Here is a 13397-nt window from a genome sequence, read left to right as displayed (position 1 = left end):
GAGTCAATTATTCCTTACATAGTTACTTCAGATGTTGTCAAATGATAAAACCCCAAGAAAACTTCATATTTGTAAATATACTTGGAAAAAATTAGCTGTCGGTACCGTAATAAAAACAACTTTTTGTCAAAATAAACTTAATTTTGAAATGTTTTTTAATTTTCTTAATTTGACAATGTCTGTGGAAAGGAGGAGCAGATAAACTTTGTAGGAAAGAAAAAGTGCTTCACATCTTGGTTTTAAAAAGCCTATATTTTATGCTAGCTTATACAGTAATGGTATAATATGTAAGAAAATACAAAAATCAGATTAAAGGCCCGTTCACACCAAGAACGATAACTATAAAGATAACAATAAAGATATAGTTCTAAAAATCGTTCTAAATATAAAAGAATAGCACTGTCCACACCACAGCTATAACGATAACGATATAGAGAAACAATATCGCTGGGATCAGTTTCAGAACGAATTTTTTTTTATCAGTTGTTGAACACTGACAGCCAATCAGAATCCATTTTAGTTCAAGGGCTCGCGCATTTAAAATGGCAGGCGACATTGTGGAGAAGGTAATCACTGAGGTCCAGAAAAAGCCACCACTGTTTGACAAGTAAACCCCCCTTTTCAGAGATACTTTAAAGAAAATGGATATATAGAAAACATTCGGTCATAGCCTCGGAATAAATGGTGAGAAGTATTAACCATGAGATCATTATGCCAGGCTAGCAAACAGTGTGACATAAAATTACCTCAGATATCCAGCGCTAGTTTCAACAACATTGTCTTGCTTCTTTTGAAGCTGCATTGAAAAAGACTAGGCGTTGTTTTTATTCCTCTATATTGACTTTGTCAGCTTAATTCACTGTTAGATTAGATCGATTACACTAGCTATTCACTCCAAACATAGCAAGCTGAGGACACCTGCTGGTTAAAGCCACGTAAATGCAACAAGAACAGCAAAAACATGTACAAATTTTTTTTTTTTTTTTACTAGTCACTTGATATTTTTTTTTTTTTTTTTTTTTTTAATGTTGTAAAATATTTTTAACTATTCAGACCACCATGAATACAGCAATTACATTTCTGAGAAACTTTGAAACTAAAAACATAGTTTTTAGAAACTTTAAAATGCAGATGCAAACTTTTTAAATACTTTAAACAGTGTTCATGAATGTTTGTCATTGGCCCTTCTGTTACTGTTTTTCCTGCACACTGCCATTGTTTTGTTCTATATATGTTGTGTTCTTTGTGTTACAGGACAGCAAAACTAAAACATGGCCTCCTAAAGCCCCCTGGCAGCACTCCTCACACACCAACACCATGCCCAATCCCAGCTCTTCCCTCTACCAGATGACCATCCCCTCCAGCCAATGGGGCGACTCCATGCAAATGTTGCAGTCTCCAGTGTGGTCGACGGCCAATGACTGCCCTCCATCCTCCGGGATCTCCTCCGGCTTCCCGTTCACACAACAACAACAACAACAACAACAGCAACAGCAACAGCAGCAGCAGGTTTCCCAGCACAAGATCCTGAGCAAAGGCTTCAAAACCTTCCCGCTCAAACCCGAGCATCGACCCTCATACCTACACCAGTACTGAGCTGGACCCGTGCTGGGAGAGGTCGCCCTTCCCTCCGCTCAGATGTGAACCCATAAAAGGTCATGTCGGGCAGCGGAAGGATGCTATTTTATAATCAGAACACGGCCGTCATCCGGAGCTTCGTAGAACCTAGCTGGGATTGTTCATCTTGTGGTGAAGTGTGCCGTAAACCCACGTGAACCTGGTCTAGACTCCAACCTTGTGAACTAGAAGTGTTTTTATAGGGAAATTTGCATTTAACATAGTGGTTAATAACATTTTTGTACACAGATGCGTGTTAAACATCCCCAAACAGAAACGTAACTGCCTTCCACGCTGTCCAAACGATGCATGATTCATGTTAACAAACAAACAGCAGCTAGTCGGACCATTTCACTGGCGGCCGCATCCGCACGACTGAAGACGGAGCGCGCTTCGGTCTCGCGGTGGCGGCTTTCGGCTTTGAGTTTACACGCCGCGTCTCCCGATATGCATGGCCACCGTGCTCACTCACAGCGCACTATTGCAGCCGCATAACGAAGATTCGGGGGTCCTGGTTCGCTAACCGGACGTCCCATATAACGATACTGTGTTTAAATAGCTGTAACTGCCAAATGTCATGTGGGACGACCCAGACTGCAGCTCTCAGCTACTGTTCCATAGCTTGTAAATGACTCGGAAAAAAGACACAAAAAAGAACTATAAATAATTTACTTTTTATGAAGAGGCTTTGAGCAGGCTCGGCAGAAATATAATAATCATAGCAGAGGTGTAATTTGAAAGAAATACACTACTTTTTCAACGTCTGACAGATTAAAAAATAAAAAATAAAAAAGATGTTAGCAGTAAGTAACTTTGTGCCATGTTGTTTTGAATAGCACTTGCAGATATTTTTCTCTAACCAAAGTATTGTTTAGAGGGGGGAAATGGTGCTTGAAATTAGAAAAAAAAAAGATATGCCGTTTGGGAGTCGTAGTAGTAGTTATATCTAGAAAGAGAGAGAGAAAAAAATCCTTTTATGAAAAACACACAACCCCTTCATTGCGTTTGTTTTCCCATTGGCTTTCTTCAGAACGACACTAACACTTCCCATAAATATAACATTTTATTCCTTTCAAATACAATATATTTCTTGTACAAATATTGACAGTATTAATCTTATTTTTGTATTTTCTTACACATTATACCATTACTCTATAAGTTAGCATAATATAGGCTTAATAAAAATAAGTAAAACGTTATTTTCCCAAGATGTGAAGCACATTTTTTTCTTTCCTACAGAGTTTAACTGTACCTTCTTTCTACAGAGGTTACCAAATACGCCATTATAAACACTAATAAATGGTTATGGTCGGATTGGGGTGGATTTTGTTTTTTTGGTTATTTTTGAGCCCAGATTCCGTTGGTTTCTGAGGTTTCGGGCTGCATCTTAAAAGCCCAGAATGTTCATTTCGTGACGTTTGCCGATGCCAATGTTGCCTGTATTTATGATATGACCATGTTTTCTGAAAACTAACATACTTACCATGTTTACAGAGAATCGTTTGCTGTATATAAATATATCTTTTTATAGTTCTGTGCTTTGCACAATCAAAAATGTAGGTTCGTTGCTTCGTCCGTGTTTTTCCTCCCAAACTGTTTCGGCTTTTTTTTCTTTTAAAAGATAAAACATCTTCAATGACCTTGGACTGTAATGCTCAACATTTCTCAGCTGTGTCAAAATGGTTTACTAGTGGCTTCAAAAAAATTAAAAGGAGTTTAAAAAAAGAAAAAAAAAGAGAAAGAAATGATGTTGCCCTGACAGAAGACGTGAGGGGCGACTGCTTGGCTTATGTTGCTTATTGTTCACTAGAGCTGGCAACTGATTATTTCCAAGTGTACCAGCAATGCAAAAAATAAATATATAACATAACATCTGCTTTCATTTCGTCTGTGACTCATTTTGCATATAAATTTTGTTTGTTAATCCATGTTCTCAATGATTCTCATTGCAGTTAAAAGTCAGGAGAAGGCCAGTACAACAATACCACCATGATGTTTAATTACTTTAACCCTAATTGGATGTTTGTGGTCAACATGACCCCATTTGAACTTCCTTCAGTTAAAAAACATGTTTCATCTGAGTGGTTTAAGATTTTGACTTTTTTTTTTACATTATCTATACATACAAAAAAAGGCTGGGCTTGATTCGGTTGTTCTGAAGGTATGTAAAAAGAAAAAAAAAAGGGCCACAAAAAGGGTGTTTGGGGTCAAAATCACCCCACTTTGAAAATGAATGGGTAAGGCAAAAAATACATTTGTTCTTTTGTCAAAAAAAAAAATAAATCCAGCACAAATCTGATAATTTGCACACATATATGGAGGCCTGTTACTAGACTTTTTTTTAATTTTTTTATACAATTTCTCTCTAAATGTTTGGGGTCATTGAAATGAACAACTTCCATAACGAACTGGAAATGAACATATGTGAAGATTCAAAACGAATCTGATTTGCATTTTGTTCAGAATGGATTCAGACGTGGTAAATTGAGCTTTTATTAGTAACAAAGCAAAATTAGACTACATTTTTAGTAAATTAACATGCAAATAGTGGAAAAGTTCTGCTGTACTTGTTTATATAAAAGTCCAAAGTGTTGACTGTTTCAAATATTTATTATACAAAGTATTCAAATATTAACATTATGAAAGTATGTACATAAAAACAATGTTCCCCAGCAGGGACATCAGGAGCATCTTTCGGCCAATGTGATTTTATTTTCATACACATAATAATACACAAAATAAAATACTCATGGTTCAGAGTGGGGCAAACATTTTTGCAATTAGGTTTGGTGCCTAAATTTGGCACATAAATGACTTATATTCACTCATATTTGAATGTACACAAACAACTGCGCTGTTGAGCAATACAATTAATAACTTACATTTATTATAATGTTTACAATATTCCTGTAAACAGAAAATCTAACTGACTGAGTCATTTGCAGCAGTTGGAGTCTGCGTCTCCTCCGGAAGGATCTCTGTGCCGGCATCAGCTATGGTTCCCAAATACACAATGTTCCGGTGTAAAATCTGCTGGTATCTGTGAAGGAGATGAAGTACATACTTCATTAAAAGCACTAAAGCATCTGAAGAGAACAGAAGAATGAAACGCACGTACTGGACGCACTCGGTGGCTCGGCCCTTCTGCAGATACTCAGTGATGCATCTCACCAGCTGATCGTTCTCATTCAGCAGCTGCAAAACAGTGTCAGTGAGTTATAGCATAACTTCAGTACACACTTTAAAATAATCTACACTTTTGTAGGTTATTTAATTCTTTATAACCATTTCAAAGCATATTTAGACTTCAACCTGGGCTTTTTGTGCAACTGTATATGTGAATGAGCTCTTATAACTCACTAACCTGTGTACAACTGGTTAACACTATTCGTCATTATTTGCTGATTAAGTACTGATATGTAAATATGGAGGCTGAATGTTAATGAGCTCATGACTTTAATATAATTGTGATGACTTCTGAACAAGTGGTTATTACAGTTGTATAAAATGGTAAAACTTTGTGGCAACTCAAAGTGTGATTTAAACTTTTCACTGAAAGATATTTATTTTTTCTGGAATTCTTATTTTGTTTTGCATAGAAAATGTTTTTATTCACAAGAACAAATGTCTCAACACTGTCTAGATTTGAAGTCTTTCATGTTAAAATTTCCCATACTGTAAAATCCCTTAAACTCATAAATAACACATTTATTACTAATTGAAGCTTTCTTTGTTTACCTATTTGTATATTTTTTCCTTTTTAATTCTTTTTATTTCAAATGCAGTGTTTTTTACAGTAAAAAGTCCTTATCTAGCTCAATTTGGTAGCTTAATTGCAGATTTTTTATAGAACAAAATTAATAAGGATTTCAGTACAAACACTGTTTACATTAGTTTAATTGTGATTGTTTTAAACAGAGTGAGTTTGTGTATTTTTACTCGCTTTGAATTTTGATCGTAAATTACATTCGAAAAGTTGAGTTTTTACTCTTTGAATTGATCAGAAAATATAATTATTTAAGAAAATATAAATAATTATTTTGCCTATATTAAATATGCAATGTTCACACTTATTTAATAACAGGTGCGACTCCCGAAATGTCGCGTTCACACTGCAGCAAACAGAAGTGGCGCGAATTCATCATTCAAATCTCTTAACGAACAGCCGTTAATACCTGCGCGCGCTCGCGGAGACCTCCAACGGCAAACTGACTAGAGCAGCTCCGGTGAAATACACTGACTGGAATCTGAATCTACAATCTTCATACGACATTCAGCTCATATCTTCATCTCGGTAAGTTACCGAAAACACTCAACGCATGCGAGAGTCGCGCACTCGCGTAACTGAAGTAACTAGTTGTCCAGGGGTGCGTTTCCCAAAAGCATCGTTAGCCAACTAAACATCTCAAGCTCCGTCGTTACTAACATAGTTCAATGAATTGGTGTTTCCCGAAACCATCATTAAAACGAACGTTTTTTTTAGTTTGTTTGTTTGTTTTTATGACATGTGGACTTAATAAATCGTTATTTTGAGTAAAATAAGCAAGCTGACATTAAGTACAATGTACAGGTGCTGGTCATATAATTAGAATATCATCAAAAAGTTCATTATAAATTATTTTTAAAAATGAAACTTTCATATATTCTAGATTCCCTACATGTAAAGTAAAACATTTCAAAAGTTTTTTTTTTTAATTTTGATGATTAGAGCGTACAGCTCATGAAAGTCCAAAATCCAGTATTTCAAAAATTTCCTAAGATCAATCAAAAAATGGATTTGCAAAACAGAAAAGTTCAAGTTCTTTAAAGTATGTTCTTTTGTGCACTCAATACTTGATCGGCAGAACATATTACAGCAAATGACTTGCTCCTAGCACAAATTACTGCATCAGTGAAGTGTGGCATGGAAGTGATCAGCCTGTGGCACTGCTGAGGCACTATTGAGCCTTCAGATCATCTGTATATTGTTGGATCGACTGTTTCTCATCTTTCTCTTGAAAATATCCCATAGATTCAGGTCAGGCATATTGGCTGGCCAATAAAGCACAGTAATATCATGGTCAGCAAACCACTTGGAAGTGGTTTTTGCACTGTGGGCAGGTGCTAAAGTCCTGCTGGAAAAGGAAATCAGCATCTCCATAAAGCTTGTCAGCAGATGGAAGCATAAAGTGCTCCAAAATCTCCTGGAAGATGGCTGCATTGACTTTGCACTTGATAAAACACAATGGACCAACACCAGCAGACGTCACGGCCCCCCCAAATCATTATTGACTTCAGAAACTTCACACTAGACTTCAAGCAGCTTGGATTCTGTGCCTCTCCAGTCTTCCTTCAGACTCTGGGACCATGATTTTAACATGAAATGCAAAATTTACTTTTATCTGAAAAGAGGACTTTCGACCACTGTTCACTGTCCAGTTCTTTTTCTCCTTAGCCCAGGTAAGATGCTTCTGACATTGTCTCTGGTTCAGAAGTGGCTTGGTAGTCCTTTTCCTGAAGATGTCTGAGTGTGGTGACTCTTGATGCGCTGACTCCGGCTTCATTCTACTCATTGTGAAGCTCTCCTAAGTGTTTGAATCGGCTTTACTTGACAGTATTCTCAAGCTTGTGGTCATCCCTGTTGCTTGTGCACCTTTGCCTACCCAATTTCTTCCTTCCAGTCAACTTTGCATTTAATATGCTTTGATATTTCACTCTGTAAACAGCCACCCCATTCAGTAATGACCTTCTGTGACTTACTCTCTTTGTGGAGGGTGTCAATGATTGTCTCCTGGACCATTGCCAAGTCAGCAGTCTTCCCCATTAGTGTGGTTTCAAAGAACAAAAGATACCCGGAATTTATACTGTAGGGATGGTCATTTAATGAAACTCAAATGTAAATATTCTAATATTTTGAGATACTGGATTTTGGACTTTCATTAGCTGTACGCTCTAATCAACAAATTTAAAAAAAAAAAACTTTTGAGATGTTTTACTTTACATGTAGGGAATCTAGAATATATGAAAGTTTCATTTTTAAAAATAATTTACAATAAAAAAAATGAACTTTTTCACGATATTCTAATTATATGACCAGCACCTGTATATCTTTTATTTCGAATATATACAAATGTCATTTACATACTTTAGTTTGTCAAGAGATTTCAAGCACCGTTTTTGAAGAGTGCGCATGTGCGTACGTGCTCTAGTACGTAAGAACGAGCCTATGATTTAATCTGGAAATAAAGCAAAATAACAGAGAATTAGTCCTCAGATGCTATGTCCGTAATTTATAGCAAAAAATCCAGCATTAATTCAATCTCAAACGGATTCATTTAAAGAAGTTATTACTCCACCACCTGCGTGAAATCATTAAACAACGCGACGTTTCGGGAAACAGTCGTGACTAGCTAGTTGATTTGTTCAACGATGCATCGTACTATGGTAATTAAGCATGTCGTTGTACGGGAAACGCACCCCAGCACGGTTCCGTCACTTCCGTGAGTCCTGAAAACCTGAGATCGTTTAAATAACCGAACTGTGTGTATGTGAACGAATTAAGCGTTGAAATGTTAAACTCACTCTTTGAATTGTCTCCTGGTTGATTTGCGCTTTTCCGCGCTGCCGTTTGGGAACAAAAACAACAGACATTTTCACGGGCTCCGACGCGCCTCACGCTTTTTCAGCTTAACAGACGTCTGCAGATGAGAAACCGCTTCAGAAATCCCAAACCTCCAGCAACAAATCGATGAATATCAGCATTTTATTATGTGATCAACAGTCTCCATCAGAGCGACTCGTTTCTTCTGTGCTGTTCGGATCTTCTAGTGACGCGTCTCATTACTGACACCTGCAGGTCATTGCGGAACTGACGCTTTTCTCTTGGAAATCAGTGCAGTGTTGTTTAGTCAATATGCAATAGATTCATACCGACATTAAATTTAAAACAAGCTCACCAAGTTTAAACAAGATACTATACATATGCAACTTATGTATTACACAGAGCTTTGTTTCTCAAAAGAACCTAATTTAATTTTCATTAAATTAACTTAAAATAGCCTAATTCAATCAAATAAAAGGCTAAAATAGTCTACAATATGTGAACGGACATCATATTACTTAAGCTGACCCCCTTTATATCACAAACTTAAATTTAAATCACAAAATTTAACTATATTTAACAATTAAAGTGCCAATATTAAGCTTAAAATATGTAAACTAACATTATATTTTTTAGTTTAACCCCTCAGCAACTCTTTTTGAAACAGCGTATTTATTTTAAATATTTTTAAAAAACAATCTAACAATAAAAATGCTATTAAACACTAAAAGATCATTAAACGGACGATAGTCATGAGAAAAATAATGCAGAACCGGCTGAGAGAGCACTTCTCCTCCAAATGTTATCCGTAATTCGGTCTTTGGATCTCTGAAACACAAATCAAAAATATGAAGCACACCAAAAACAACAATTACTCCCATCTAACTTCAGTGCTTCAGTGACATTCAAAGAGGAGAGATGGGATCGCTGGGTAAACAAACTTCATTAACAGAGCAATAGACAGCTGGTACCTGAAATAACACATTAACATACAAGAGTATCAAACAGGAAATGGAACTATTCACAATAGAGGGGTTTATGGACTTATTATGGACACTTATTTCAGGTGACACTCGCCTCCTATTCAGACTAAATGCATCTGTCATTTTATCCCGTTTATTAGTATATGAACTGATGCTGAAATACTGTAAATGGGTGCGTCCCGATTAATGCACATCTGTTCACCAAAAATATCACTCCACAGTTTTGAGACTCATCCGGTATACGAATCGGTTATGAAATGACATCAAATTTAGCCTTCACATCATGTGTGCCGTACAATACTCATGCGTTGTATGTCTTTAAAGTGCACATGAAAACAATTTTGAGACATCCAATCTGATTCTTAAAGGGTTACAGGATCTTTCCAGAAGATCTTGGTGTTAAACAGTGATGGGGTTAGGTTAAATACATGCCCTAGAATGATTTCATAAGCTCTCATTTCTGTTGCACTCTTGAAATGAATCTCAGGGGAAACAGGTGACTTTTAATAAAGATTTAGTTTTACAACAGAGTGAAGAGTGTTTTTCTTTGTTCTACTTTCCACTTTTATAATGCCCTTAAATGATACAATTCATATAGCAGTTAAATGTGATTGACAGAGTTCATGTGATACACTAGCAGCTCAGATTGTGAGTTGAAACCTTTTGTGGTCTCGATTATTTACATCTGTGTGGTTTGATCTGATAGACAAACTTTAACAGTAGGCCTACTCATTATTATTTCTGCCATGTTTCTACTCATAGCCACTAGGTGGTAACACTGCATGAATGTGTTCGCGCGTCACAGATAACTCCACAATAGTAGATAGCCTAAATGTGTTCATGGTAGTTTTATGGAAAAGAAGGATGTCATATTGAGCAATCCACGCCATTAATCGTTAACGAAGTTTACAAACAGGCGTGAAATCTCTTCCACCAGATACTGGACTTTGATTTGGACTCGTACCATGCGACAAGCGAACATTGTGTATGGCAGAAAAGAAATTAAAGCCTAAATTCTCTTCAGACTTCAAGTAAGTTTTAACTTTCTTGATTAGTTATTTTGGGAAATATAGTATTGATTTTGTACTGTTTATGTAACCGTAATTTAAAACTTGAAGTTAAACTATAACTGTTTTATTCCGGAAGTATTATAGGCCTGCTAACGTAGAAGCTGCTAGAAATTAACTAGGACGAATATATATTTTAGAGGCGATGAAAGTTAAAACATGAAGTTTATTCGAAAGGGTTATTGTAAACGAATAATACGTTTCAGAAGGGTTTTCCTTTTTCATTTTGGGCGGTTGTTTTTTGATAATGCGAAATCGAAAGTATTTTTAATCAGACCTTCAGAGATAAAGATAAACTCCATAGTGAATGTTAGTTTATGTCAAACATAATTAATATTAATAATAATTATCTGTTGTATATAATATTTTGGTTCACACAGAAATAAATTATATTCGATGTAGGCTATGTTAATTTTTCTCAATGTACAAATTAATCGTGACATCGCAGCCTTATCAGCATTATCAAAATATAGTACAGTCAAATAAACATTTAAAAATTTACACTGCTCAATTTAAATTGTCCTAGTAGGCCTACAGTCCGTACCGTTATGTGTGAGCACCGCTCCAATGTGGCGTTGACAAGCGCATTTTTGCTCATGAGGAGGATGATTTGTTTTCTATCGATATTGGAACGCGCGTTAAGTATAAAGTAAAGTTTAAATAATAAATAACAGTTTAGCATCAAACAACAAACATTTAGATTCGTGCCGGATGAGAGAGGTAGGAGAACACGTTACTTTCACTTTCGCTTGGCTTGTTTAGCCATTTATAAGCCTGTTTTTCATTCTTGTTCTGTTCTGAATACCATTAAATTTAAAAGATTTGTTGTGGAGTGAGGTGAACTAAAATAGCCAATAGCTATGTTTATAGAGTTTAATGTTAACACCATGTTAGAGGGTATGCATCGACGTCACTTTCCCGCCGGAACGCGCTCCCTCAGCTGGACTGAGTGGCAAAAGAAGCTGCTGCATGACTGGATTTAATAGAGGAAACTGCGAAAACGCGAGTAAAACAAACGATTACACTAAAGGTTGGGCTCGAATGTGTTTCTTACAACTTGTCAAAGAAACCTAATCCATGGATATTGGCATGCAGCCAGGAATCATGTTTCCTGACATTTATATGTGCCTGATTTCGACGCCGGGGAAATACATAAAGCAAATCTGCCTGTGAATATTTTATGTAACTACAATATAGGTAGGTCTAAATCCGAGTAGATAATTTTATCAATGTTATACATCGTCATATCATCCAGCCTTCAAACTTGTAGTTTTTGTCAGTGTTTATTTAAAAACACCCAATTATGCAGAATATAAGATGGTAAATGTTTAATTGATGATTTGTTAACACAATATATAACAATACAATATATAAGGTATGATTTTACCTCAAAATCCAACATTTTGACACAAAATGATAACTGCAAATCCACACTGTAAAAAAAATTCCGTAGTTTTTACAAAATAATTTTGGCAGCTGTGGTTGCCAGAATAATTTTTTAAAAAATACAAAAAAACTGTAAACACATTTACAGAACAAACTGTAAATTTTACAGTATAAAACTGTAATTTACAAACAAGAAAATTTGAATGTAAACCAGTAAATTCAATGCAATAAAACAATGCACGCTACTATTAAAATCTGTTTTGTAGCTTTAACATATACTGACAACCACCATTATAATGCAGGTGGTAAATGACAAAGCCACATGAAGAATCAGAGTTCATCACAAATAGCTTTTACACGAGCTGAAGTATATACTAATATAAAGAAGGTGCACAGAGTGATTCACGCAAACGCAAAACACAATCATGGTAACCCACAACACTTAAGTAATGCAATAAACATTCATTAAACAACAGAAGAAGTAACATAAAACTCTAATGTACATAACTGATAACAAAAACTATTAAGAAACATGATTATTTAAACAAAATACTTTCAAATGTGGAGTGTCACACAGGGAATTGTGGGAATATCAGTTTACAGTTTTTGACTGTAAATTATACATTGATTTGTTCTTTTTTACTTCTAAAAATTGTAAAATTTACAGCATTTTACTGTGAAAATTACATAAAATGTCTGGTAATAGCTTTTACAGTTTTTCCCCGTATATAGTACTGGAACTTACTGTTAACCCATTTACAATTTTTTTTCCATAGCGTTTTTACAATATTTTACCGTAAAAATCACATTCATTTTTTACAGTGCATGTTTCTTTGCCTGGAGTCCAGCTGTTTCTGTGAATTGCAATAATCCATTTACTTTTTTTCTGTATCTTTCAGCAGTCTGTTAAAATATACCTCAGATTTTGTGTCAAAGCTATTTGTACAGTCAGTCGCAAAGCTCTTTTACGTTTTGGATGTGTTTTGTGTGTTTTTCGCGGCATTCACGCTGAAAACCAATGCTGCCACTCAGTCTTTTGCCACTCAGTGGGCGTAACCGCAGTCATATCGGTCGACTGTGACGTCACGTGCATGTGTTAACGCTTCGTTTTATTTACCGGTATTATTTCTGAATGTAATAATACGTAATAACGACTTATAGGGTAAGTCAAGTGATTCTAAAAATAAATGTATTTCCTGTGAGCTGGTTGTATTTGGTTCCTTATAGATTTGTATAGTAATTTTCAAAAATCCTGTGAATATCCCATGTGGTTCTTTGCCTCCACGTTGTGCTTTAAAATCATTTAATGCACAGCTGGTCGTGAATTATCCCTTATATAAAACGCAATTTTGATGCACTACATGGCAGTATATTTGTTTGTAACATCTCCGTAACATATTGTCATCTCCAGGTCATGTGGAGCTGACTGTTTTCACAAACCAGTGCTGATATGTCTGCCCTGGTTGTTTAGCTGCAGTAATGTCAGAGAAACAGAGGTAAGACTGCAGCTGTTTTCACACAATCATTTTAAACACTATGGAGTTTCAGGTTTTTCCTTTGAGGAACAAAACCTTAACAAAGAGTGCTTCTCTCACTATTGTTGTGTGCAAAACTTTAGTTTAGAACTTCCTAATGTTTTACACAATTTACACTAATTCTAGAACAAACAGCCTGTTTCCATCCAATTGAATCTCTGTGGAGTGAAAAAAATTATGAACTTTTGGTGAATCAAATGTCAAACACAGCAAAAGATAACTAGTGTGT

General features: G+C 35.7%; 3 protein-coding genes across 55 annotated transcripts in view; 2 read left to right on the top strand and 1 right to left on the bottom strand.

Moving 5' to 3' along the window:
* LOC127499970 (granule associated Rac and RHOG effector protein 1-like) overlaps positions 1 to 3489 on the top strand; it is a 38737-nt gene extending 35248 nt beyond the window's left edge. For all 4 annotated transcript variants that reach the window (XM_051870714.1, XM_051870712.1, XM_051870716.1 and 1 more), the window contains one exon: positions 1255 to 3489. In XM_051870714.1, the coding sequence (XP_051726674.1) occupies positions 1255 to 1596 (342 nt within the window). In that variant the 3' untranslated portion in view covers positions 1597 to 3489. The remainder of the gene's footprint in view (positions 1 to 1254) is intronic.
* A 605-nt stretch (positions 3490 to 4094) lies between these two features.
* Positions 4095 to 8451, bottom strand: ss18l2 (ss18, like 2). The gene is made up of 3 exons (XM_051870726.1): positions 8179 to 8451; positions 4736 to 4812; positions 4095 to 4657 (listed from the first exon to the last, which is right to left on the bottom strand). The coding sequence occupies exons 1-3, from the start codon at positions 8245 to 8247 to the stop codon at positions 4540 to 4542; spliced, it is 264 nt and encodes an 87-aa protein (XP_051726686.1). The 5' UTR covers positions 8248 to 8451; the 3' UTR covers positions 4095 to 4539.
* Positions 8452 to 9979: 1528 nt separating this feature from the next.
* The window catches only part of LOC127500029 (uncharacterized), a 162447-nt gene continuing 159029 nt past the window's right edge, over positions 9980 to 13397 (top strand). For 37 of the 50 annotated variants that reach the window (XM_051870860.1, XM_051870858.1, XM_051870861.1 and 34 more), the window contains exons 1-2: positions 9981 to 10211; positions 13045 to 13129. In XM_051870860.1, the coding sequence (XP_051726820.1) occupies positions 13113 to 13129 (17 nt within the window). In that variant the 5' untranslated portion in view covers positions 9981 to 10211; positions 13045 to 13112. Of the gene's footprint in view, positions 10212 to 13044; positions 13130 to 13397 lie in introns of all 50 variants that reach the window. The other 13 variants (XM_051870899.1, XM_051870896.1, XM_051870897.1 and 10 more) reach the window with 2 other exon arrangements.

Source organism: Ctenopharyngodon idella, chromosome 18, assembly GCF_019924925.1.
Source record: "Ctenopharyngodon idella isolate HZGC_01 chromosome 18, HZGC01, whole genome shotgun sequence".
Classification (NCBI taxonomy): domain Eukaryota; kingdom Metazoa; phylum Chordata; class Actinopteri; order Cypriniformes; family Xenocyprididae; genus Ctenopharyngodon; species Ctenopharyngodon idella.
The sequence above is the reverse complement of the archived record's forward strand: the minus strand, read 5'-3'. Positions and strand labels throughout refer to the sequence as shown.

Bases quoted from the DNA above. Each gene is read 5' to 3' on its own strand.
- ss18l2 (XM_051870726.1), bottom strand. From the start codon at position 8,247: ATGTCTGTTGTTTTTGTTCCCAAACGGCAGCGCGGAAAAGCGCAAATC. The intron at 4,813-8,178 runs GTGAGTTTAACA...ACTGTTTTGCAG, and splicing joins ACCAGGAGACAATTCAAAGA to CTGCTGAATGAGAACGATCA. The intron at 4,658-4,735 runs GTACGTGCGTTT...TCTCCTTCACAG, and splicing joins CGAGCCACCGAGTGCGTCCA to ATACCAGCAGATTTTACACC.